The sequence below is a fragment of the Platichthys flesus genome, chromosome 14, assembly GCF_949316205.1.
Source record: "Platichthys flesus chromosome 14, fPlaFle2.1, whole genome shotgun sequence".
Lineage (NCBI taxonomy): Eukaryota > Metazoa > Chordata > Actinopteri > Pleuronectiformes > Pleuronectidae > Platichthys > Platichthys flesus.
Window position 1 is genome coordinate 1,041,529 of NC_084958.1, and position 27,092 is coordinate 1,068,620.

General features: G+C 38.5%; 1 protein-coding gene across 1 annotated transcript in view; it reads left to right on the forward strand.

The window, feature by feature from the left end:
- Nucleotides 1–26,618, forward strand: part of LOC133968216 (junctophilin-1-like) — a 29,610-nt gene extending 2,992 nt beyond the window's left edge. The window contains exons 2-7 of the mRNA XM_062404130.1: nt 8,401–9,160; nt 11,683–11,801; nt 14,203–14,472; nt 16,868–17,298; nt 19,327–19,423; nt 21,720–26,618. Of these exons, the coding sequence (XP_062260114.1) occupies nt 8,401–9,160; nt 11,683–11,801; nt 14,203–14,472; nt 16,868–17,298; nt 19,327–19,407 (1,661 nt within the window). The 3' untranslated portion in view covers nt 19,408–19,423; nt 21,720–26,618. The remainder of the gene's footprint in view (nt 1–8,400; nt 9,161–11,682; nt 11,802–14,202; nt 14,473–16,867; nt 17,299–19,326; nt 19,424–21,719) is intronic.
- The last annotated feature ends 474 nt before the right edge of the window (nt 26,619–27,092 follow it).

The following is a 27,092-nucleotide window of genomic DNA, read 5'->3' on the forward strand; positions in this document are numbered from 1 at the left end:
ATGTTTTTCACGTGGTGAGTGTTAAGGTTTGTCAATGTAACACTGTTCTTATTACAGACCATACATGAAGCCAAAATTTCTATCAGTCTCACAAATCTTAAGCGCTTCCCGCCCTTTGATTTTAGACTTGATGGTGTACTGTAAACCAATGTCCACTGGTCCCTTTACTTACAGTCTGCATTAGTGGCATATCAATTCATGACTTGCTTATACCATATACAAGGCATGGGGATTTACAAGGCAGGTAGGACCCAACAAAGTATGTAATCCAGTTGCATCATGGGAAAAGTAGAATTCAACATGTTTGCATCTCAAGCTTTACACCATGCGTAACACGTAATCATATCTTATACCGCAGTCTTTTTTTACATTTGTCTGCCATGAATTCCCTATCTTTATGGAAGTTCCCGTTAAATCTGGTGCCAGACTGAAAGCTAACCAGACTAATGGGTTACAGGAAGCACAATAATACTAGAATTTCACCTAATTACATAGAAGCTTACTTCTACCTTTCATTTTGTTTTTCATTACCCATTTTTGTTCAGTCCTTTTACTTGAGTAAAACATGTACTCTCACCTTCATATATCATATTAGTGTTCTTCCTTCTCTAACAAGAAAAGGGTATGCGGAGCTACTTTTACCCACTGCTGGTTATATGAAACCATTAGGGGCCTCTCTCTCTCCCACTCGCTCTATCTTTAGTTCTGCCCTGCACCTTGTTGTGGCAAGAATATATCCATCTCACTGTCAAATTGTTCTTAGCAAGTGCATCATGATTTTGTATTACTGTTTATCATTGCTTCCAATAGTGACCTAAAAAGCAATGCAGATGTAGTTTGTCAGGTAATGTGTTAAGTACAGCAAAGTAACATCAGGTCCAGTGATTTGTTTTCAGTTCATTAGCAGGAGTTTATAGGGGTGACACACAGCAATTAAGTCAACTAATATATACACTCATGGAATTTTGATTAAAAATAGTGTAGTGAACTCATGAATAACACCCTTTCTGGCTGTGGTCACTTTCCTGTAAGAAAGTACAGGAGCCTGGTTTCACATAAAGGCAGAAGAACCATACCAAATTACCTTGACTACACACGCTGATGCAGCAAATTCATCATCTTTAATATTAAAATTGTATTTGTATAGCCCATATTTACAATTTGTACTTTGCCTCATGGGGCTTATCAAGGTGTAACATCCTCTGCTTGTAACCCTCTACAAAAGGAAAGAAAAGCTACCAAAAAAGTTGAAACCTCAGTCAGAGTCACATGTGAGGGATCCCTCTCCCGGGAACGACAGATGTGCAATAGATGCTGCGTGGAGCAGAGTGCATCAACAACATAATAATATTTACAACATTTATGAGAAAACACTTTCTCCAACTGGAAAGGTTTATACATTTAGTATCTATGCACAAGGAAAAGGCCAAACAGAGTGGCAATGGCAATTGTCATGATAGTGGTATTGCCAATAGTGGTAGTATATGCAAGCAGGAATATTGTATATCTAAGCAATCAAGATGTAATAATAATCCACGATCACCTCGGGTAAACATGCCATTAAGCAGTATGTTACTATATTTATGGACTACACAAATTTATTATTTATTTTTTCGAGAGGCTTTTCAGATGTCTTCAAAGGATTATTTCACAAGGCAAGATAGCTGCTCCAGTTATTTTTAGCCAATTGCACCCAACTGACTTCCCAGTGTCTCAAGTTACTTCCAACTTTTAAAATAGACATTCTCACATTCTCCAGCTGAATTCATTGGGGCAAGAGGCTGAACTCTCCTTACCAGACCACGGAGCTGTTTCTCAAAATACATTTTTTAGACTTAGACACACTTTTGTTCAGGTGTATGGCTATAGCTGTACTCTTACTGATTTACTCACTGAAGTATGTTAACTTTAGCATGATTACATAGCATTAACTCAAGTACATAATTAACCGATTAAAGTCTTTACAGCTTTTCTTATTTATTAAAATATTGACCTCATGTCCACCAATATCACTTTCCGATGATATACATTACAGGCTTATGTTCCTTTGGTCATGTGACAGGAATACAGTAAAGTATGGCACTTTAGTGAGAGTATTAGCGCTGATATCTGTATCATTTTATTTCATATTCAGTAACAGGTGATACCTGACACCAGATTAATTGGAAAGTACCTATTCTGAACTTTCAATGAAATGTCTTTTTTTGTATTATCTTGTTATCATAGCTAGCATTATCTGAGCATGGTTTATTGTGGTGAATGCCCCTCTCAGCTCTGAGGATGTGATTATTATCTCCCTTTAAAGCATCACGATGCAACTCTTACACCTGTAGATGGCAACTATAAAATTAGTTTGAGGGTTTACTGACTTGAAAAGGGAGAATGTTTACTCTTTCATTCCCACTCCTCTCCCTAAACACGTATTCTAGCAGCATGTCATTTTGGTGAGCTTTAATTGCCAGAATCAGGTACAGCATGTTCAAGAGTAATGCTGAACAATATATCAGTTAAAAAAAACAGCTGTGTTTATCTCAAATATTCAGCCAGGAATTTTTTTTCCCAACAGAATTAATCACAGCGTTATATGAGTTATAAAGTGTTAGGGCTGTAATGGTACACAAAGTATGGTGGTTCGTATTACATTTCAGTTCATGCTCATGTAGCTTATTTTATTCCAATGAACCCTAGATTTATTGATGGTTTATAAATATTATTTGATGCACAAGGCTGTGAGTTAACTTTTTGCCACATAACACTATTGTTACAGGCCATAAAGTTTTGCCATCTCTACAAACAATCACAGGTAGGGCAGTTTATCACTCACTTATTGTATTCAAGGCGCATAAACTAAGAACCTTAACAACATACAATGTAGTTATCTATGTAAATTGATATTATCATATGTTATTGTATTTATATTGATTTAAGAAAGTGTGTTAATCACCAATAAAGGCTGCTGTACACTAGAGGTTAATCAGGACAATTTTGGACCCAATTTGCCCCTTCTGACAATCGCGGTGGTGTTCCCCATTGGAGGTTAGTCGCTGCTAATTATCAGCTCAAATAATCCTGTGTGAGGGGTTCAGAAAATAATCTTCATGCTAACTATTGAGTCAGAGCCTCCCCATGTCATCAAACATGTTTGATATTTACGATAATTGGTTCCAATAATAATCGGTTCTGTCACCAACCGTCACCAAGCGGAGGTTGCGTACTTGTAGAGATGCAACTAAAAACATTAATACATTTCCAACTCACCTCCACCTCGCGCTGAAAAATAGCAAAACCAATTCGTCCTTCTCATCTATGACATATCCATAGTTTTTTTTATTATGTGGTTTATCGCTGCAAAAAGAACACTCAACGTCGGTCCTCCTCCATGTCTGTTTTTGGTCTGAAGTCACTTTCAGAAACGCGAGTGTTCCACACTCCAGATTAGAAGGTGTCGGTAATGCACCTAAAAGTTGTTTGCCAACCGCTATAAGAAAAACTGAAGCAGAATAAGAAGAATCTTGCAAGTTCCTTTCGAGAATCGCCACTGAGAATTTGTTTCCTACAAACAGCAGGTGTGTGGTCTAAATGACTGGCCAAATAGTGTAGTGTGTATGTTCTGAAAATTATAAGATAAAAAATCGGTTAAATCTGTCATTATGTCAGTTGAAAATCCTCTAGTGTGCAGCAGCATTAAGGGAACATAAAACAAACATGAGAAGCTGTGTGTGTGTGTGTGTGTGTGTGTGAATATTGATTAGTTTGATATAGATGGGCAGAGTAGGATTACTACTCTTACCGATCCTACTTATTGATTCAGTACTTCTACTTCTTCCAATAAACATTACAGATTATCATGTTGTTAAATACAAGCCTAAAGTTGACTAGATAAAAGGTGCTAAATTATATTTGTTCGGAAATAATAGATAAGAAATAGATATTCTTAATTTTTCAGTTCTGACAACCAAACTGATGACATCAGAGCTTATTAACAGTACAGCCTTTAATAATTTAGCTGTGCGGGGTCTGGACCCATGTCTTATTGTTGGACAAGGTGTTAATTTTACACACTATTACACTACACTACAACTTCTAAGCCACATAGCTAGCTCAAACAGAGATACAGGTTCAGACAAGAACACAGTTGTGGCTGCTAACTCAACTATTGTTAAAAAATGATTAAAAACTAAAAGAGTAAACTGAAAACTACAGCTGCACAATATATTCGAAAATGTATGAAATGTCATCCCGATATCAACATGTGCAATAAACGCATCGCAAGTCTCTGCTTGAACTGCGATAAATGGTGTTCCATGTACTATGTATTCACGCTCTGCATGTCAATATATTTGGCCAATCAGATGGAGCCCTGCTGCCCTAGATAATAAATTAAAGATATTCAGATCATTGTTGGGTTTTTCCATTGTGAATAAAAGAGACTAGATAGAGAACAGAGAATTGCGAGGCAGCTCTGTCATATCTCGCTCTGCCTCCGCCCGACTAAGTTCTACTGTGGAAACATCCATTGATCACATTTGCTGTAGCTATTGGCTGGTCTGGATCAGGTGCCGTATGTGGTGGAAGTTTACATTATAAACCGTCCCCTTCACATAAAAAACAGTAATTGAATTGTGCAGATTGAGGAAGAGGAGAAAGCAGACTACGTAAATTGAGTACAGTGATTGAGCAGTTACATCTAAATAATCTATAGAATTATGGCAGAAGAATTATTAAATAAAATAATAATTTCCTCTCTGATTTAGTGCATCTCCAAGCACACATTTTGAGAGCTGTGAAGAGGCTTTTATAAGGAATAGTGAGTTGCCAAGTTCAGAGTCTCATGATGAGCAGTCGACACAGACACACAGTCCAGCACCAAGACACAGAGACACTGAATGGACAGGTGTGTCTTAGCTTCACTTCCCAGAACTGTGTTTAAAGGTTATTTTTGGATTATCCATGGACTTAGAGGTGCAATGTCCTGTTTCCTACTGCCTCCACTGAAATTGACCCATCTTGAGGTTGCCAAAGATAAATGCTGACTACACACTAGTAAAAAAACATGACTAGGATTATTTTATAATCAATTTCTGCCAATAGATCCCTCTCACCTAAATCGTACACACTGAACCTTTACTTTTTGGGATTTGAATTTGGTCTATTGACAGCAGCTTGAATATATATTTTTTGGGGAATTTTTTTTTTTGTAGAAAGCAATAGAAAGAGTGTCACAACTTCAAACAGCTCATAACATTTTCATTGACTGACATGAGAGCATATATCACTGAATCCTTGGAAACAGTATCTAGTTTTTGGGTTAATTTACAATAAAATCAATAACCATTAACGTGGCATATCTACTCCATTTAACTGTCCATTATATGGGCTTACTTCTCAAATCCTAGTAGCCTTGCTGCAATCACACTGCACCTGACACGTTGTTCAAGTAAATATTGCAATGAAAACATTCAGAGTGAAGTGTGGGATTTCTCTGCAGCTGCACTACAGACATACCCTTTCCCATCAGGAAACCACAGAAGTGTATTAAATAAAGTTAAAAATAACTGTGTTCAGCTGAGCCTTGGCTTACTTTGACCCTTACATATCGTGAAGCCACCATTAATGGGTTTACATAATTTGAGATTGTACTGCCATGACAAATTACATGATATAAAAATTGGAAACTTAAGGAAATTCAGGGGCTGTATATCTAATAAAACTTGCCCAAAAACATTAATGAACAAGAGAAGGTGGGAACAAAGAGTTAAAGTTAAAGCTGTTCAGTTGTTAATGGTTGTAGAGATTGTTGATATGTGAAATATAGTTATATATTTAAAAAAATTAAAAATGGGAAACTCAAACTACCTTTTTCTAAAAATAAGGGTTTTTCAAAACCCCTTTTTTATGTTCTATGTCAACAGTGATGGCTACCTGTTCCTTCCTGAACCTCATTAGTACACCGAGCAGCTTGTTATTAAGGTCATGGCCTGTTAGCAGGACCTCTTTGAGTGACACTCTTTAGTATGGCGCATTGGAATCAAAAACAACAGATAAGATAAGATATATATATTTATTGATCCCAAACACATGCACAATCACACAACATGCAGAGTAGGGAAATTTGTCTTCTGCTTTGGTCCCATCTGGTGAACATCACAGGACACACAGAGCAGTGGGCAGCCATGCACAGCACCCGGGGAGCAGATGTTGGGGGAGTAAGGTGCCTTGCTCAGGGGCACTTAGACAGTGGGGGTAGGGAGAGTGCTCTTTAGACTTTAGAACAGATCCGGCAGGTATGTTGTATTGTCACCGCGAGGAATCGAACCAGCGACCTTCCAGTCCGATGTCCGTAACTTTCTGCCCATAGTCCAGTACTCTTATCCTCATGTCAGAGGTGGGGAAACCTAAGTGTGTCTTTTGTCTAGCATGTTTTCCATGAATTCTAGGAAATGGGCTTTCATCTGCGGCCGTTTTTTTCCAGTGTGCGCCATAATGAGTCAAAACGGTCGTGTGCCTGTTTCTTATTGTTAGGCAGTCTCTGTCTCTGCGAACTGAAAGGCAGCTGTCCCATCCAGCTGTTCCAGCTGTCTTGATGGAACTCAGCTTCCATGATCTGGAGAAACTTCATGTCCTCCCCGATGGGGCAAGTTTATGGTCATAGGCAGTTCGAGTGAAGATTGTTTGACCCAAGCTGTCACCATTATGGGTCGTATAGCAGGATGATGTGCAGTCTTAGGTGCTTGACTGAAAATCTCTTTTAATTTGATTTGGCCGTTGCATGGCTGCAGATGGCTGGCATGACCATTCTCTAAAATGGATGTCTTGTAGTTGCTAACCTAAGGTGGTCTGTGGGCTCTTCCAAAGCAACAACCCATCCTAGGTCTAGCCTTTGAGCAAAAGGACCACTTATCTGTTCACGGCCCTGGTTGACCTTAACGGATTTTAGACATCTTAATGCAGGCTACGTGACATAAGAGGGTTTTAAAACAATTTCATAGTATCATAACTCTGAGATTAGGGTTTCTACTTCAGATTGGGATTTTTATAGATGTCTCGCCTGGATGATAGTAGCAGCATTAATATAGCATTAATTACCTTGACTCAGGCGGCCCACAATAGTCTCATTTGTTCATCCAAAATTTTCTTCACTGAAAATTCACTGATGACCCCGTATATCATAGTGGTACTGACCAAAATTTTTAATTTTCTTCAGACAGACCTTGACATACCAATCTGTCACCTGTCACTACATGTATGACTACATTAGCTTAAGTAAATTAGTCTTTGTTCAGGCCAACTTGAGGATATGCTTCACTGTCTGAGGATATTGTTGCATTTATTTTGTCCCCATTACACCGACCCACTGCAGAGAACATAAACTCCGAAGCTGGATTTCTATTAGACACAAATTGTTAATGACTTCTGTAGATGCTCTATAATATGGGTTTCAAGATTTCCTGTGTTGATGTTACTAGCTAAATACGCAACTGTAGTATAACACATAATCTGGCCTTATTAAGGTTTGAAAGCATCCCCACAGTAACTGGAATTTACATTCATATATTCACTTGGTGGTACTGACTGATGGTGGACTGCACACATACTGTTCTTATAGAGCTGGCGTTACACCCAGGTAACCTCCATCTCACCTTGTCTTAGTACTACTGGTAGGCTCTCACGTTTTTGTATCCTGATTGGTGATAGAGAGAAGTGATCACACCTCTTTGTCCTCAATCTTTCTTTCACTATCAACCCTCATCGCATATTGAGCACTCACTTTTTGTTGTTTCTCTGTAGCCCTGACAAGTGGCTCATCTTCACACACTGAATCCAAATCACCTGTCAATAATATCCAGTTCACTACTCTGTTGTTTTATTTGGACACTAGTAGAATTCTAGCAGCATACTAGCTCAAGCAGAGTGAATATGAACTTGAATTAATATTTTTCTCTCTCCCTCTCTGTCTAAATACTTATGTAAATGTACAATAACATTTCAGTTATATATACATATATATGTGTAGTTTTTGTTTTATGTGTAATGACAAACCAAGTAATTGTTGCAGCTGTAGCTATGTCTGTGTCGGTTTAATATTTCGTCTTAGTATTTCTATTCAACTCATAACATTTATTTGCATAGCACTAAATACATAGCATAACATACGTTATCTCAAGGCACTTTACATATTTAGGCCAAGACCATAACATTTTATGGAGAAACTGGAAAACTGACAGTGATTATTCAACCATCAGCAAAAACCATGCGGTCATGTATTCCATGTTTGCTTATATTCAATGACCTCTGTCAATAACAATAATTTTATCTACTGCTTTATCTGATTTCTGTATTTCTGTATTTGACTGTTCACTCATGGTCTTTCTTTTTCTCTCCCACATGCTGTCCTTGTAGGTACTTATCAGGGTCAGTGGACTGGTGGAATGCGTCATGGCTATGGTGTACGTCAAAGTGTCCCATATGGTATGGCCTCTGTCATCCGCTCTCCTCTCAGAACCTCGCTGGCTTCCCTCCGCAGTGAGCAGAGTAATGGCACAGTATTGCGTGACAGCCTGTCTGACAGCCCTGCTGGCACACGTGGTGGCTTCGTACTCAACTTCCACTCAGATTGCGAAGGTTCTGAGAAGAAGAAGAGTCTTTTCCGACGTGGCTCCCTCTTCGGCAGCCTTCAGCGACTGCGAAAATCAGACTCGCGCTCGTCGATTTCCAGTAAGCGTAGCTCAGCACACAGTGACACCACCATGAGCCGCATCAGTTCAAGTGACGCCAACTCCACTATAAGCTTTGGAGACGGAGAGCTGGGCGATGATTACCTAACTCAGGAGGACAATGTGGATGCCCTCACCACTGAGTCCTACATGGGCGAGTGGAAGAACGACAAGCGCAGCGGCTTTGGTGTCTCTGAGCGCTCTAACGGCATGAAGTATGAAGGTGAGTGGTTGAACAATAAGCGCCATGGCTATGGCTGCACCATCTTCCCTAATGGCACCAAGGAAGAAGGGAAGTATAAGAACAACGTGCTGGCCAGGGGCATAAAGAAGCAGCTGATCCCACTGAAGAACGCCAAGACCAAACAGAAGGTGGATCGAGCTGTCGAAGGAGCAGTGAGAGCAGCAGCCATCGCCAAGACCAAAGTGGAGATTGCCATCTCCAGGTAAAATTCCCTTTGTAAAATAGGACACCACAACTAAATCCCATTTTACCTGTTTTTTATTTTGCATTGAACTCAGTTTTTGTAACTTTTCTGCTTTTATATTAGGGGTGCTGTAGAGACCTTACAGAAAGTAAGGGGTGAGAATATTTGGGAAAATTTCGAATACAAAATGGACTCTTGAAACAACAACATTGAAACAACATCATTGTAAAAACAGTTCTCCTGTGCATGAGTGAGAATAACTGTGGACGTTGAGTTTGACCTATTAAAAAGTGGTTTAGATAATCAGGTTTCTTTTCCTGTTGGAGACTTTGTTGTAGTGATGTCTTGAGTGCGATGCGCTTATAACTGTTAAAAGTTGTTGTTGTAATATACCAGAATTCCCCCGTAAGGGATCTGCCACCAAGACTTACTTGAAGAGGCTCATATAGAATCAACTTACTTAGTGAGCTAACATAAAATGTTCTAGGGGATTTTCCCTTGTTTCTTTTTTGCTTAGTTTCAAATAATAGTTTACATCATGATACTTTTGTGAAGCAGTTCCTCATCAACAGCAGTTGATTTCTGAGGCGTCAGCTCTGGTGATATCATGGCTGTAGTACAGTATATGTATACACAGTATATATCATGGTAAAAACTAAATTATGTTACTGGTTTGCAGCAGGAAAAGTTTTTGTTTTTATGTGGACATGTAAGAGAGCTCATTCTACTGTAGCTGCTACGCAGATGAACACATCTGCAGCAGAGTCTGTTTTTTCTCTTTTTTCTGTTTGTAAGACACAGTTAAACCAGAGTCATTCATTTTACCCCTTTATTAAATTTTGTGGTGCAGTTGTGAACACAGTCATCACACAGTGTGGACTAAAATAACCACCTTAAGATCCATTGGAGTAGGTGGTCTTGGTCTGGTCTCATACAAACTGTGGTTCGCTTGTGGAAGGAACTCGATCCAGCCTTGATCTGACCCAACTAGCACATTTTCTCTGCAGTTTTGAGCTTAGAGGCTCCTGTTGGAATGATGTATCTTTACCTGTATTTTCTGTGTTTCTCCAACCCTAGACACATCTCATTGTCTCACATGGTTTGTCCTGATGCGTTATGGTTTGCTTGTATTTTTTCTATTTTAAAAGAAACCTAACCAAGAGAAAACCGAATAACTGAGTTAGAACAGGTCAAACAAACCATTGGTGTAAAAACACCCACAGTCTCCATTAGTCTTCCCTGTTGTGAAGATGGTTGGAAGAAACATCTCTAGGTCCAACAGTGTTTGTATGATGTATGCAGATTGTCATTTATGAACATTTGATAATGGTTTCATGTATTATTATGTTAGCCAGCAACCCTTTTCACTATTCATTAGCACTTGACACATTGCATTGCATGTGCATGCTTGGATTGAGACATTATTAAATGCTCAGACAGTCCAGTGTAGTGAGAGTGGTTGTTTGAATTTAGGAAATGGAGATACAGTCTTTGCTTGTTGTATCGAAGATAGTCAACATTGGTCAGAGCTTTCAGCTTGCATCACTTGTCCCATCATCTGGGCGAAGTAGAGAGAAAGTAGGAACAAAGTGAGGAAACATAGAGATAGGTCAAGAGAGTAGGTGAGTGTGTGTGTAGTGAGTGCGTCAAAAGTAAGTGCCTGTCTGAAAAAGGCCAGGGAGGAGGAAGCATACAGGAAAATTGTCTGACACTGCCCCAGCTACACAAGGAGAGTCAGGCAGTCAGTCAGTTGTGTAGTGTTCTGATTTCCGTTGATCAGTGTTGAGAACAATCTGAACTGTGTAGTTGACACAACTAACCTTGGAAATGGGGCTGCCTTAGTTTTGTTTCTGTTATGGCCCTGGGTTAGTTATGTGTGAATTTTATTATAAATTCTTTACATTAAAATATTGAATGGGTGTAATCCGTTGTAGACATTTGAACGGAGCACATTTTTGACTTCTAAATTGTGAGTGGGAAATACAGACTGGAAAATATTTGATAAATGCCTTATTCACTTGTATTGTTCCACTTGCCTTAGTGGTGGTATGCCATTGTAGTCATCATGTGTGACTGAATTGTAAACATGACTTTCCTGACAGCCAGAAGGAGTCAACGTGAGCCTCCTGGTCAATGCTCAGTTATAAAATCCTAGCTCCTCTCCTGACAGCACAGTCAGCTCAACACTCAGTTGCACTGGAGGCCCTTGGATGTTGTACAGTTGTCTGTTTCAGAAGCTTATAGCCTAGCATAAAATGCTATAAAAATAAGAAAGTAAACTTCACTCGGTCTTAGAAGTTTTTTTGTTTTTTAAGTGACAGTATTTTATTGTGTTCTTAAAAATTAATAGAAGTTCTTGTTGCAACGCTTACTGTACACAGCATTCACTTGTAATGGTCAGCTATTACTGGGCTCTACAGTAAACACTGCAGCAATATAGTGAGATTAATAATCTCGGCCTATTTTATAAATCCTACATCAGTGGTGTTATAGTGTAACAATGTTACTTGCTGAGTTTGTATATTTCTGTATTTCTGCAGGACGTCCCATGCTCGTGCCAAAGCAGAGACTGCAGATCAGGCTGCATATTCAGCCAGTCAGGATTCAGACATTGCCAGAGCTGTGGCCAGAGAGCTCTCCCCAAGCTTCCATCAGCCAGGTACATTTGAAGCAGTGATAGCATGGAGAAAAACTTTACCATCCAAACATGTGTGAAGACCCAAATTAAACACTCTAAGCGGACTACTTGATCACTATTACCGAATTATACCAACCCTGCCTAATTTTCGTCCAGGAAAAAGTCTGCATATATGCTCTTCTGTAACTTTCATCAGAAAAAAACAATGGTGACGGGAATGAGCTCAATACCTAGGTAGGCTTCAAATTTTTATTTTATTTAAACCCCCCCCCCGATATATTTATTGGTTTTATACAGGGGGGGGACCAACCTCAACCCAGAGCATGTTGACCAGCTCTTGTTTTTACACAGTAATCTAAACATATTCAAGCAGTAGCTTTGCCTAGTCTACATGCAAACAACAGTGAAGCATAGCCTACTTTTTATTTCAAAGTTTATGTTTTAAGTAAACTTTTATTCATTTAATTTAATTTACCTTTTATTTATTGTTTAAAAGTAGCCTAAGTGGCATACATTTTTCAATCTGTCAGTTTGTGTGCAGTTGACATTATACAATAATAGGGCACAATTATTTATTTTCTCTATTGGCTTAATATTTGAAATAAAACGTGTAAAGTGAATTTGACTGTGGTGTATTAAAATGAAGGATTCAACTGTTTTCCATGGTTCACACTTTTAAAAAACAAAACGCAAGAAATTCGTAATATCGAATCGCAATACTTAGCGAATCGCAATACCCACAGAATCGCAATACATATTGTATGGGGGTCCCTGCAGATTCCCGTCCCTACTTAACATGAATGCAGTGCCTAGTGCCGTCCACATAAAACCTGAAGGCTCTCACAGGAGACAAGTTGTGAAGCCTCTCAGCCTCTACGGAAACAAATGGTAGAGGATAAAAAGCCTCTATCTGAAGAAAAAATTCGTAGCCAAGATCTTTGATGCACAAGATTATACATGATGTTTCAGGGTTTTGGAGTCTCGTTACCACATCTTGCCTTGTACCTGGGATAGCATATCCCTCCTAAATGGAAGAGGCACGATGCAAGGAACTCAGCCATCCACAGTCTTTGTGGCTATTGGGAATTCAGCGCCATCAAGAGAACATGAGGATGCAGTAAACTCCCCTATTTAGGAAGGCCTGCAGTAGATGAAGTAGGGGATGTGCACACAGCCTCACACAAGGCCATGAAAAGGACAGAGTGTCCACAGGGGCCATGAGTCAATGATAGCAGGGAACAGAGAGTGTTTTCCACTGTGCCAAAGAGGTCTTCCTCCACCTGATGAATGTGACCCCACCATTTGCAGGTGCAAGCCCCTTCGTCAGAGTAGGGGCCTCCCTTTGACAGCAGATGTGCAGCTTCAATCTGCAGTCCCAGAAGATAAATGCCCACAGGACCACACCTTTGGACTTGGAACTTTGGACCAAAAAGCAGCCTTTGAACTGTTGCATACAGAGATGGAAACTTCGAACTAGCCTGGCAATTAATGTATGACACCACGCCATGCTGTCTGTTAATACTATGACCTTCCTCCAAAGTATCAATGGGAGGAAGTACCTCAGTCACATGTCTACAGTTTCACTGAAATGAAGTACGACTGAGGATATCCGTTGATAGACCCTTTCCATCCAATCAGGAACTGCAAATCTTTTATAGAATTGCCCTTTGACTGGAAACTGTACCTGCTGCCTAAGGGGCTTCTACAAAGTATTGAATTATACGTCTTAATACTTTTTGTAAATAAGTGATTTCAGTCTTTAATTTTTTAGAAATTTGTGAAAAAACTCCTTTTAACATTTATATTAGATTGAGTGCAGGTCAATGAGCATAAAAAGCTTATTAATCCATCATCAACAATCAGCAAAAATACTGTTTTAAAAGCAATGTTAAATTGTGATGAAGAATATAATATTGTATTTCTTTTTTTTTATGCTACTGAGATAGACAGGTGCGTATGGGTAAACCTCAATGTCATCTGAATTTATTCAGATGATAAAATGCATGTGACAGTAACATTATGATCTAAACAATTGGTCTACAGAAAGATTTCCCTGTCCTAGTCTGACCCACTGTACTACAAGCAATTGTGTTCAGAGTTTTCCTGTGACATAAGGAATTATTACTGACATTTCTGGTGTGTTCACCCTCAGAATGGTTTAGATTATTAATAACCTGTACATTTACTTTGTTTACAATCTGTCTGATCATCTGACTGCACATTTTTCTGGACATTCGGACTTTGTTGTAACAATGATACCTTGTTCCCAAATCTACTTTGATGAGCACATCGTTTTCAATCAGGTAGTCTTGATACATATAAACACAAAAAGAAAATGTGTAAAAAAACAGAATCATCCTTAAATGCTGAGCTCTTTGTCAGAAATAACCTGCTTTAGTAATTCTTCTCTCATATATTCCAGGCCCTGACTACATACGACAGAAGTACAATGAGCCAGTAGAGGTGAAAGAGGTTCCGGTGGCAGAAAAGAAAGAAAAATCTCCATCAGGGAGCCCCCATTTCTACCGGAAAGGAACCACACCCAACCAGTCTCCATCTCCGAGCCCAGGCCCCAGTCCCACTCCTTCACCGGCTGTTGTCAAGAAGACCTTTTATAGCAGTAAGAACACCATCCCTGCAAAGCCTGCTGGGAAAGAGAACAAAACCCCTGCAGCTGAGTCTTTGACAGCAGGTGAGGAACTTGGGTTGTTGTAAATGTAAAGAATTTATATTTAGTGTCAGTGCCTCGAAGATCTGTTGCACATTGTGTTGTGTGTTATCATACTAGAGGTGTGGCTAAATTGTTTGGCAGTCACAATAATAGCAGCAGAAAAATGTTAGGTGGCAACCTGGTGAGTGATACTGTAAAACATGTGTCTGGGCTCTGAGGACAACTGACAGTACTACAGTACTGTAGCTGAAGGACTCCTGTGTAGGGACTAATGGGATGCTTTAAGCACACTGCCTTTATAGATATAGGCAACGTCCACACTGATATTTTGTTTGATTTGCATCTGATGTCCACACTACACCAGATAACATTGGAAATAATAGTGCCTACGCTCTCTTCCTGATTGGGTCTTATCAGTCACTTACTCACTGTTAGTTTCATAGTCCTTATCATCAGTCCAAAAAAAGAAAAATCCAATCCCCAAATATCTGATCAACTACAGACAATCAACTTCCTCCTAACAGCAGTACACACATAACCACCGATGTGAAGTCAAGACAGTCTATTATTAGTCCCTTAATGGGATGTAACAGTTCCAAAAATGGAATAGTAGAATAGACACTTAGTAAAGGTCATAAATAAGTAAAACATATATTATATACAAAAGGAATTATAGAAAATGTAACTATATACAATGTAAACAAAATATAAACAGCGTAGCAGTATTGCACAGTATTGCACATGTATGATATTGGAATTGCACGGAACGACCTGCAATACCTCTCCTTCAGACAGTTTGGGTTGTACTGCAGGGGGTGGGGCTGTTTCTCCGAAAGAGCTTAAGTTCTATCCATACTACTACATTTGGAGTTGAAAATATGGTTCCGAATCAGTTTTAATCCCTGTTCATACTAACATTCCATATTGCAAATGCAGATGACGTGATCACTCACGTACACTTGGCATACGTGTCGGTGCAAACAGCAACACTATACGCAATGGAAGAGTCTGACAATCAGGAGAATCGTAGGTGGATTAACGGACAACACAACAAATACATGTAGGGGAGAGCGGGGTAATGTGAGACATCAGGTAATGTGAGACAGCCCCTGTATCTAGGCAACAGAACACATTTGTGGTCATATGACTATTATATTTTCAAACCCCTCCCATTCCCTCCTTGCCATGAAGGAGAAGTTGGTGCTGGTGCTGTGGTAAGTATGTTTTTTCACAAAAATGTGTTTTTTGCATGTAAAAGTAATTTGTATTGCTTTGTTTAATCAACTGCTGTGTCAAAACAAATTGATTCAGGTAGAAAAACTTATATCATACATGTTGATGAACTTCACCATGTGATCATGCAACCAGAGTTGCTGAGAGATGTTGTTTTTTCTAAAATGGTGGCTGTGGAGTAAAGTGAGACAAATGCTGTGGGGTAAAGTGAGACATGAAGCACAAGTTAAGTTTGTCTTAAACATATTTTAGTGTAATATTACTTTACATATGTTTTATTTGTAATGTCATAAACATTGTAGAAAGCCATCATGCCAAGTAGCTACACCAGGAAGACAACCTGGGGCCAGACACATCTCGCAGAGATGGAGGGTGCAGCCGCTGAGGTCATGCAAAGAAAGAATTCCTTAAGAAAAGCTTGAAGGGATATAAATATTGACAAGACAACCCTCAAAAGATTCATAAAGAAAAAAGAGAAAGGGGAAGTAAAATCTGTAGCCTGGGTCGAAGTAGCTGAGGCAAAGAGAATATTCACAGATGAGATGGAGGAGGAGCTTGCCAAACACTTGAAACAACTAGCTGACCAGTTCCATGGCCTTGCTCCAGTTAAGTGCCGTGAACTTGCATTTGAATACGCAGAGAAAAACAATATCCCTGTCCCTGCCAATTGGACAGAGAAACAATGTGCAGGTAAGCTAGGGTGGGCAAGAGATCACATGAATAATAATAATCATAAATGTGCTTAATTGACCAATCCCCATGATTCTGTTACTAGTCCGATATTAGCTTTGGAATGTGTGGTTGTCAATCTAGCTGTCAGAATTTTAACTATTACAACATGTGTTGTTATGGTAGTTTTGAAGTGGAAAAAGTGGCTCACTTTAACCCCTTGATTTATCTGGTCTGTTTCACTTTACCCCAGCTTAGGGGTAGAGTGAGACACAAGACCACTTTTAAAAAAGCAATCATATTTTCACCGCCCTTTGTCCTGACGACACTCTGATAATTTCCATTGCTGGGAAACATCCTGAATTAATGTGAAATGTGTACATTTTACTGATATATCATTTTAGCTCACGTAGAGGGGAGCAAATGTAAAAAAAAGTCTCACATTACCCCGCTCTCCCCTACTGCTTCTTTGCTTAACTAGCTCTCTTCTCTTTTCCTTCCCTCTACTCGGCAGGCTTAACAAAAGCTGCATCAAAACTTTCTCTAAGACAGGAAGTAAGGCAACAGGAGGCTCCTACAGTAGTCAAACCAGCTGTTGCCACAGCAGCCAGCATTTGCCCCAGCAATGGGCAGATTCACTCCCAGTACCATGGTTACTATGTCAAGGCAGATGTCAAGAGTCCACCACCCGAAGATCCAATTGGTGTAGAGGATGACCTTCACCCATCAAGCCTTGCTCAGTTTCCACCACCTGCCAAACAGATTCAGACACCAGCACTAAAATCTCTGCCAGCCCATTGTCCTTCACCAGCTCCCCCAAAAGAGAGCACCAAAGCAACAGAACCTCTCAAGCCAAAAAGACTGGAATCAACCAAACCAAGGAGCCTTGCAGAAACCAAGAAAGCCAGCATGGAAATAGCTCCTGAAATTGTAGAGGAAGAATCGGTGAGTTAGATTACCGTAATGTTTGATTTAGATTCTAATTAGTTTTTTCCATCAATCCCCAGCTGCTCCCTCATGGCACATGGACTGGAAAGCTTGTAAAATAGAGCCACTCAGGAAGTAGGCTACCTAACCTCTCAGTGTTGGGACCTTGTGATATCAATTAAGACTGAGATTAGTTTCTACAAACTGGCAGTTTATAAAAAAAAAGCAACCTAAACAACCTCTGTTCCCATACAGTGTTATGAAAAAGTATTTTCCCCCTGTTAAATGTTATATAAGCCAAGTAAAAACTAAATTTAGCTTTTAAATGATGATTTCATTTATTGAAGGAAAAAAAGTTATAGATAGTTAGATAGATAGATTACTTTATTCATCCCCGAAGGGAAATTAAGTCGTCATAGCAGCAGGTATATTTGAATACAATAAAATACAATACAATAGAATAAAATAAAAAATATTGAGGTAGAAAGAATAAAAAAACAGGAACACAAGATAAATAGGTAGATAAGGTGCAGTGGCAAGATGATGGTAATAGTACTGATGATATGATGGTAATGTTATTGTTAGACAGTATATACAAATAGTACAGTATATATAGTATATAATATAACATAATATATATATTTATATATGATAGTAATTCTACCAGTATAATATCAGTATATCGTAATAATGGCAGCAACAGTATATATAATAATAGTAAATATAATAATAATAACATGTACACATGTATAAATATTATATACAAAGAATATACAAAGAGTATGATATAATATGATATGATATATAGTAGAGGTATAAATATACGTATTCGGCTATACAATAGATAATATAATATACTATGAGGGTAAGAATATGTAGACAGTGTGCAAAAGACCATATTATTGTAGAATGATATATAGTATCTATATTGTTTATAATAACACATATCACATATGATGTGAAGTAAGTGTTCCAGTATATGGAGCGGAGTATTTTACAGGGTACACAGTGCAAGGAGACAGGTACATTTAGTGCAGTTCTGTGATGGTGGCTCTGACAGAGCTAGGTGAGTTGTACAATCTACCTCTGTATCCAAATCTACTTGGCCCAACATGAAGGTAATAACCATCTCAGTCTCTAAATCAAGCAGTTAACCAAATTTAATTGGTAAGTGAGTTCACTGTTACTGGTCACACCCAGGCCTGAGAAAGTATTTTTGGATTGCTCAGCATTCCACAATAAAGACGTCATACCAAGGGTCAGGTGTGAGGGGTTGCTGCTGCTTTGTTGCTTCAGGACCTGAATGACATGCGCTCATTGATGGAACCAATCCTGCTCTCCACCGGAAAATCCTGAAGGAGAATGTCTAATCATCAGTTCATGACCTAAAGCTTGTGCAGTTGTGCTCTGTAGCAGTAAATTTTTTGAATCACAAAATCAAGTCTGCCTCTGAATGGCTAAATTCAGTAGTTAGTAACCCAATCTTATTATTGATGTCTGTGGGTTCCTGGTCAGAAAGCTCAGTTTTAGCTTCATCTGTTCACAGCACCTGTTTCTTAAACCACACTGGTGTATCGAGATGTCGCTCTGCAGACTTCGGAAATTGACTTTTGCGATGAGGTGACTGCAGTTGTGTTGGGTTTGTCTTTCTGTCCAGCAGACCTGCAGATTTATCTTGTTGGTCTTCCAGATCTTATCTTGACCTCCACAGTTTCCCTTAAATATAATTTCTAAATGACAATTTGCACAGTGAAGCACTTGACAAATGCTAATAACAGTTCTTGACCTGCCTCTCAAGTCCTAATGAGTCAGAGTCTAACAAGTTAATGAAGTTCTTAGACTTTTTGCCCCTTTTGAACATGCCACAAATGTTCTTAAATCTTTTCTTATTTTCTAAGTTTGTAAAATAAAATATGTAAATGTTATCAGTAAATACATATTGAATAAAGACGTATTTCTTATGTCAGTTTCCTGAAGGGGTTCGATGTACTTATATGCAAATGTATTCAGAGGACATAATGTAAACTTTTCTTGTGTTTTCCACAGGGCCCTAACTCCATCTTGGTGGCTCTTGTGATGCTGTTGAATGTAGGTCTAGCAATCATTTTTGTCCATTTCCTCACCTGACCAAATCTCCACTCAGGTAAGAATCAACTTTTTTTAAAAGAATCTGAAACTAAATTTAGTTTACATTCATTTTTCTAATCTAGCTCATTCAAAGACATTTACTAGACCTTAATTTATATTTTCACTAACACACCAGTAAATCTCTGGACACATGACGTACCTACATCATCTTCCATTCTAAAGGGGTGATGCACATGAGCTAAAGTGGCTTCATTACTCTCCTGTGTAACTCGAATTTGCGTGAGCCAGGCACTGATTGATATGTGGTTGAATAGGATCTGTATGTCCTGTCCCGAGTTATGCAACACAAGGGAGAGGCAGGTTTCAAATACAGGATCCATTTAAATCAGTTATTATTTTCACCCATACCCATGTTACAACTTTTGATGGCTGCAGGAAGTGTCTAAGTACAGATCTATCTGTACATTTTTGAATACGAGACAGAAAATGGGGTGAGAGGGATTGTGAGATGCACGGTAAATGGTCCAGATACCCAGGCGTCATATCAGGGACTGCTTGAGGAATATGCACCATAACCATTCGGTGTTTCCCTAAAAAGTTTTTGATTTAAGTTAAACAACAATTTCTAAAGAATTTAACCTTAATGCTTGAACTTTCATCTCATTTTCAACTGGTTGATTGGTGCATTTTCTAGTCCAACCAAATTCTTATTGGTCACACGCTTTATATCGTTAACCTCCAAGGATTCATGTAGTTTTTACATTGGGGAGAGAGACAGAGCACCTTTGAAAAGATGGGGGTTCAACAATTTGAACTGGCCCTACCTAATAACTAGATTTAATTTATTAAACATTTACTAAGCATTACCTCAGAGTTGTCTAAGCAATGGATAACAGAGGTGAAATGTGCGGTTGCATTTTGTAATGAAACAAATTGTTGGTGAGAGTAAAACTTTTCATATCACAGCTCAACAACCAACATGACACATCATCTAGAAACAGTGGGATAACCTTTCTGTGTTAAGATGCTCTATCATTTCTGAGTTTCAGCTTTGATGCTTTGAACACAAGCATATCAGAACTGGCAATATATTTGGTGAAATTATTTTAATATGCAGCTAATACTTACAAAATTATAAATGGTAAATGGTTTTGGTAAATTGTTTTGTATTTTAGTTCTAGTCTTGATGACCACTCAAAACGCTTTACAGTACAGTTTTACATTAACCCATTCACACACACATTCATACAATGCATCTATTCGCAGCACTTTGTTATTCTATTCGGGGTTCAGCATCTTGCCCAAGGACATTCGGCATCTAGATGGGTCAGACTGTGTTATCATAATTTATTTTGATTAGTAAGACCACTAGGTAGAGTGCACTTTGGCTGATGTAGTTATTGTTGAAGAGCAGGTAATGTTTCAGTGGAAACATTGAAGATTGTTTTTGGTTGACTTCAACCCTACTTAATGCAATGCATGCTGGCAAGTAGGCAAATAAGTTTAACAATGTTACATAACTTACATTATTGGGTTACATAAACATCAGACATTTCGTCAACTGATATGATTTAACATTTTAAAGGTGAGGCTGACAAAGTGAACTTAAAGAAAAGAAGGTTAATTCATCAGTTTTTTTAAATGTATTTAATACTTCTTACCAGGTGACGATATATAACGCATAAGACAAATAATGTGCATTTTTATCGAATTGCAGCATTGAGCTAGATAGTGTAACAAGTATGGTAAACATGTAAGCGCTAAATATCATAAATTTTAACATAAGCCTGTTTTGATGTGTTTAAATTACATTGATTTTTGATATAGATGCTTTTGGTATCCAGAAGCAACTGTCATACATTGGAGAGATCCTACACAGTGGCTGTTTTATTCAGGGCCCACAAACCTCAATCCTGTACTGTAGATAATATGATATTTATCAGAAATGCTGATGTTTGCAGGTTAACACACTAATTAATTTGTCAGCCTGATTCCTTCCAATAGCTGGTTGGGGTTGTTGGAGAGAATAGTACATCTGCTTTAACTGTCGTAACATGCATGCAGAGAAATCCAGAGCTGGACAGGATAAGACACAACTTTTAAGCTATGATTGCACAGTTGCTATTCTGAGGAGATATAAAAGTGAAGGTCTGTTTTTAATATAAGCCCCATTGTACTAAATTGATCATTTAAGATTCCAGGTTTTTTTTATCTGAAGAATTTTGATTCTCTTTCACAGCAGGTTATTTGAATATACCTGCCTAGTCTCAGTATGGCTGCAAACCTATTACGCGAATAACATTCACCATAATACCAGGTTTCCCTAACCCTCAACTTTTCTGACCCTGCAGTGGACTCATCCAAACTAGTCGCCGAGCTGCTAACCCTCCACCAGCCACAGGGGCATTTCAAATAGACAACAATAGTCAGAACAGCAAACACGGGCAGAACGGAGGTCTGAAAATAGACTAGTGAAGAAGAAGGAGGAAGAGAAGTGGAGCAGAAAAACACATGGAGAAGAAAGAGAGAGGGGGGAGATGAAACCTCCTTCACCATCACCACCACCACCACTACCACCACCCTACACCCCACCCAGCCCTCTCTCTCTGGATAGACTGACTGACTGGGTTTAGTGCCCAAGTCCAACCTGATTGGACTGGCGATGATTTGGGACTCCACTCCAGAGTGCAGTGAAAGTTGAAGCAAGCAGGTGCTGGTTGGAAATGGGCCTTTTAGCCCCAACTATGGACTCTCTTACATGCTTAGAAATTACAGGAGACCTGAAGAGTAGAGCGGATTAGAGCAAGTGTAAGGCCTGGCATCTTTTCTTCTTATAAATGTGTGCTTCGATTTTTCTAGCTCCATTTCCATCCAGCTGTTCAGCAAATATGGAAGTTTTTAAATGCTGCAATAAAATGTTTATGACTAGTCCAGCTGCGTTGATACACAATTTGTTTCCTAAATGATCCTCCAGAACAACTGAGAGCATCTTCACTGTGTTGATTATGCCTGTTAATTATTGGTAACTTTTGTTCTGATGTTGGTCATATGTTATGTTTCTATTTTATTTATCTACCATCATGCAGAACACCTACAATTTAGAGAGACAACAGGCTGTCAGATACATCACAATAAACATTAATGACCTGTAGTACACTTTAATTCAACTATTGACCAGGTCAGTAACACCAAGCCTTTATTATTGCATCAACCAATGCTACATGGTGTGTTGTTGAAGAAAAGCATTTTCTGCTTGTAGTGAGCATGAAGCATTTTGTGTCGATTTTTTTTTCTTTGCTTAGAATCAACTCTCCTGTTATGTAGATATCTACACATAACTGCTGGATGGAAACCAGGCTTGTGTGTTTCTCAGTGTATTTTAAATGTTTTTCTATCTGCTTCTGCTGGGTGTGTGTGTGTTTGTGCGCGTGTCTGTTTGTGAACGTTGGTGTGCACGCGGGCCGATGGACTGGAAATGTTCGGAGATGCACTTTGAGCCGATGGAATCCAACAGCTGCCTTACCATTTTACAGAGTGACGTGCTGGTGGGTGAGAAGGGTCCGGGCAGGAATGTGAAGCGCTTGGCTGAATCTAGCTCTGTCTGGTCCTGGGAGAGTGGCTCCATTTCTACAAGTCTGTGTATCGATCTGTTCATATCTGTTTTTATCTCTTTCTGTGGGTCTCTCAGTGCCTGCCTGCCATATTTTATACCACATCAGGTGCACATAAGATGATCAGAGGTTTTTATTCCAAAATGAACAGATGAAGCATGACTACAACATCATCGTTTTTAAAGGGATAATTGCAATTCAAAAAATTTAATATTATTCCCTGTCTTTCATTTTTGGAATGGATGAATGAAAGATTGCTTTTGATACAATTACTGTTTGTGTCTGTCTTCACTTGTAATTATTGCTCAACCAGGTATTCATGTTTCTGTGTTTTAATATCTTTTGGCACAGTCTTCATCCCTCCTGAGCTTAATTTAACACTGGTTTGTGTATCCTGTTTATAACAGTGTGGGGTGTAACAGTTGTATGTGCCCCTCTGTTTTCTAAGGAAGTTTTTTTAATAAATCAATGAGGGTTAGTACAGTTTAATACATTTATATTTCAATTTAATACCTTAATGAGTGAAATTCATCTAGTTCTTATTTCAGGCGTGAGTAATATAAAAAAATTTCAGCCATGAACTGAATTCCTGGTAGGAATGCAGTGTGGATTTGTGTCAGTGACTGCAGTGAAGCTCTTTCACTTAGTGCAGTACATGAACAATGTGAGTCAACAGTTATACAGAAGCTGTCATTTCTTCTGTCCGTCTTCTAAGAATTAAAGAGTGGAAAATGAACAAAACTTAGATTGTAAGGGACGATTGATGCACCCCCTGATGAGAATCTGTGGATTTGGTTGTATACATGTGTTCTACCTAAACTCAAAAGTGTTTCAGATCTGCTTTGGTCTAAATCTTCTGTCAAGGGTCTAAATCAACTCTCAGTCTTGTTAGAGGTCTGTCTCGTTCTTGCTGCTGGACAGAAACACCAGGCAGTTACATAAATAGCTCTCGTTTGGAGTTGTAAAAGGAAATGAGATGAAGACTGCGTGTGACCATAATGCTTCTTTTTTTTCGCTGAAGTTTGCTGACAGGCTACTCTTCTTTTATCATCCTAGTTTTATCAACCTGGTTGATTCTCTGACCATTCTGAGTTTTTTTGTACCATTGTGGTTTGTAATGCATTGTTATGCCATTCATTTGTGCAAAACTAAACTACTAGCACAGAGACCTGTGGTTTTAATAACAGAGACTATCAAAGAATTCTTAGCTTAAAATGTTTTCCTTCATAATGTTTGTAAGAAAACATAGAGGCATCTGACTTAAAATCTATAAATTATTTATTTATTTATACATATTTTAATGTGGAACCATGTGTTTGCAGCTTTAATCAAGTAAGTTTGCTGATTAAGCTGAATAGTAATTGTCTTTGTCTACAATCTCTATTTGATGCTTATGAAGAAAAGATTTCTAATATTTACCCAACTTGACAGCGTGGTACTGTTCTGTTTAACTGTGGACTTGTGATAAACGTTTCCACTATTGTTCAGTAAACTGAAACAAACATTTTATCTTTTGGGTTTGTTAGTTACAATTATTTACCATAAAGTTATTTAATAATAACTGGAAAATATGAAGAAATGGAAAATAAAGCATGATAGCAGGCGTTTGCCGGCCCATTGACTTTCAATATCATACTGTGTATGGTTGGTATATTACCAACCTTTGACTAATACATTTAGGATTTTGTTCTGTAGAGTAATTAGGTGGTTTATCATTCATATTTAGATAAAGATGACATTTGTACATTGGGTGGATGATGTAGAGCTCTCTGCTCTCTTGTATGTGGTATCCTGTTTGAATTTGAACTGGCAAGATGAAGATTCTGAGTTACTTCAGGGTATGCATTGGTTTCAGATAACTGTGCTGCTCTTGTTCACCATTATCAGCGGGAGTATCAGTGCCTGTTGAAATAGTACAGCAGCTGTTTATTTCAGTTTTATTTAAATAATGAATGCCTTATGGTATGGTTTTACACTGTAGAAGCAGAGTGTGACATTAGGTTTCAGTTTGTGTGTGCTAACTTCTAAACGGTCTGGGCTTTGAGGCCAACAGTGTCACTAAGACCGGTAATATACTTTCATATGTCCTGAATGTATTCAAAACTGCTGGTGTGTGATTGCTGGTTTCAAAATGTACTATTTACCCCTCTTAACATGGATGATGTCATTTAAAATATTTATCTGTATTTTTTTATGAAAGTTTTAGATAGAAACATTTTTAATTTTAATGAAGTTTACAGTTTGGAAAGAAAAAGCATTGTCTTAAATATGTTTCCACCCTGATGGCTGGATTAAGCATCACGTTTTTGTTATAATATGGAAACTTAGTTAAGTAGTTTTGTTGCCCAAACCAAAGCAGAGAAAGAGTGAAAATAAGAAGTTTGATGCAATCAAACCCAAATCTCCAAGGTTCGTGTGTTTAACACAATCACCCGCCACATCTTACTGAATATATGTACTTTGTCAGTATTTTTAAACCCAACCAAACAGTGAGTAAAAAGTGAAAACAACATTAAGCAGAAAAACCGAAAATACTAGCACCACTAGCACCAATGAAGGAACTCCATTCTTACCATGTTCTCGGCTAGTATCGCTGGCCCTTGAGTTGTGTCACTGCAGAGAATTGAATGCTGTAAATGTAAAATGTCAAATGCTTATAGGTTTGCTAATGCTATGAGCAGCTATGTGGGAGGGGTAAATAGCCACTTGTGAGCTATTGTTCTGCATAATACTTAGTGCAGTAGCTGACTGTTTTCGTTCCTATTCATTTAAAAAAAAATTGATGGGGATTTAATGTACTTTCTGTTCGTCAGGGTGAACCCTATAAATGATGGTACAAACCCTTCACATCAGGTCTTATCACAAAGACAGTTTGATGTAATTAAATAAATGTTTTTTTGCTAATTTGGATTTCCACACATCTCATGGCTAAAAAAACTTAAGAGAGTCCCCACTTGAGAGTCAGAAAATGTGAAGCTTTTCATCAAACATTATTCACGTGTATTTCAATTAAAAACTTTTTTTAAAGGGAATACAGTAAATTAAAGTCTTGTGAGTTGCCGAAATGATGAATAGAGACAAAGTTAAAATGCAGAACTTTGGTTGATTATTTGTTGGAATCTTACTTGGAGTTTTACTTGAATTCATTGCACTGTAGTGAAAAAGGAGTAGCCTGAACAGTTAGGGGTTAGCATCGAATGCTTGACTGTTATCAGTGTCTGCAGTTGTGTGACAATAGGGAAACACATACAGTGTACAGAAGGTGAAATGACAGCTTGAAATGCACTGTGGACAGTTTGTGTTGGCCAATGCAAATTGTACTGTACTATTATAACTGGTAGATGATTGTTTGGCTTATTGGTATGGTAGCAGGTGAGTGATTTAACTTTATGATAGTAAAGCTCATAGTTCCAAGGTATGAAAGAAAAACTGCATTAGACCCACTCTCCAGCAAATTCATTCAAAGGTATTACATTATTTCTCACCCATCCACACCAATCAACACCTCTCTTGAAAGCAGATTTATTAAGAGCTGAACATTATCACTTTCATGAGGTGGATTTGATGTTCAAGTGTTGCTATTGACTGCAGTTTAGCCAGGTGTATAACTGAGTGTTTATACATACACATGTGACTAAATTCATTAACACAATGTTCCACTTAAAAAAGGAAAAATCAAGCATCAAAGCAGCCCCATAGCACAACTGAGTAACCTCCATGTTTTAACTGTTTTCAGTTTGTTTTTCTTCCGACAGTAATTTGTTGTACATTGATTCTTGAGGTCAGCTTGTATCTCTTTGGAAGTTTCCCATGGTTTATTTTCCACATCCATGGAAATTGGTTATGGTCCCAGCCCTTATCCTTCCAAGCACTCATTAGCTATACCACTTCTTTCTCTCATCCAGCTGACAATGGGTGAGAGGTAGGGTATGCACCCTGGACCGGTCACCAGTCTATCACAGGGCTGGCAAGCAGGTTCAAAGTCAGGACCTTCTTACTGCAAGGCAATAATGCTATCCACTGCACCATTGCTAATTTTGGCTGCCCCTAATTAACTAATTGCTTGGATATGGCCTCTTGGTCATTCTTGGCATTATTTTTGTTAATTCTCAA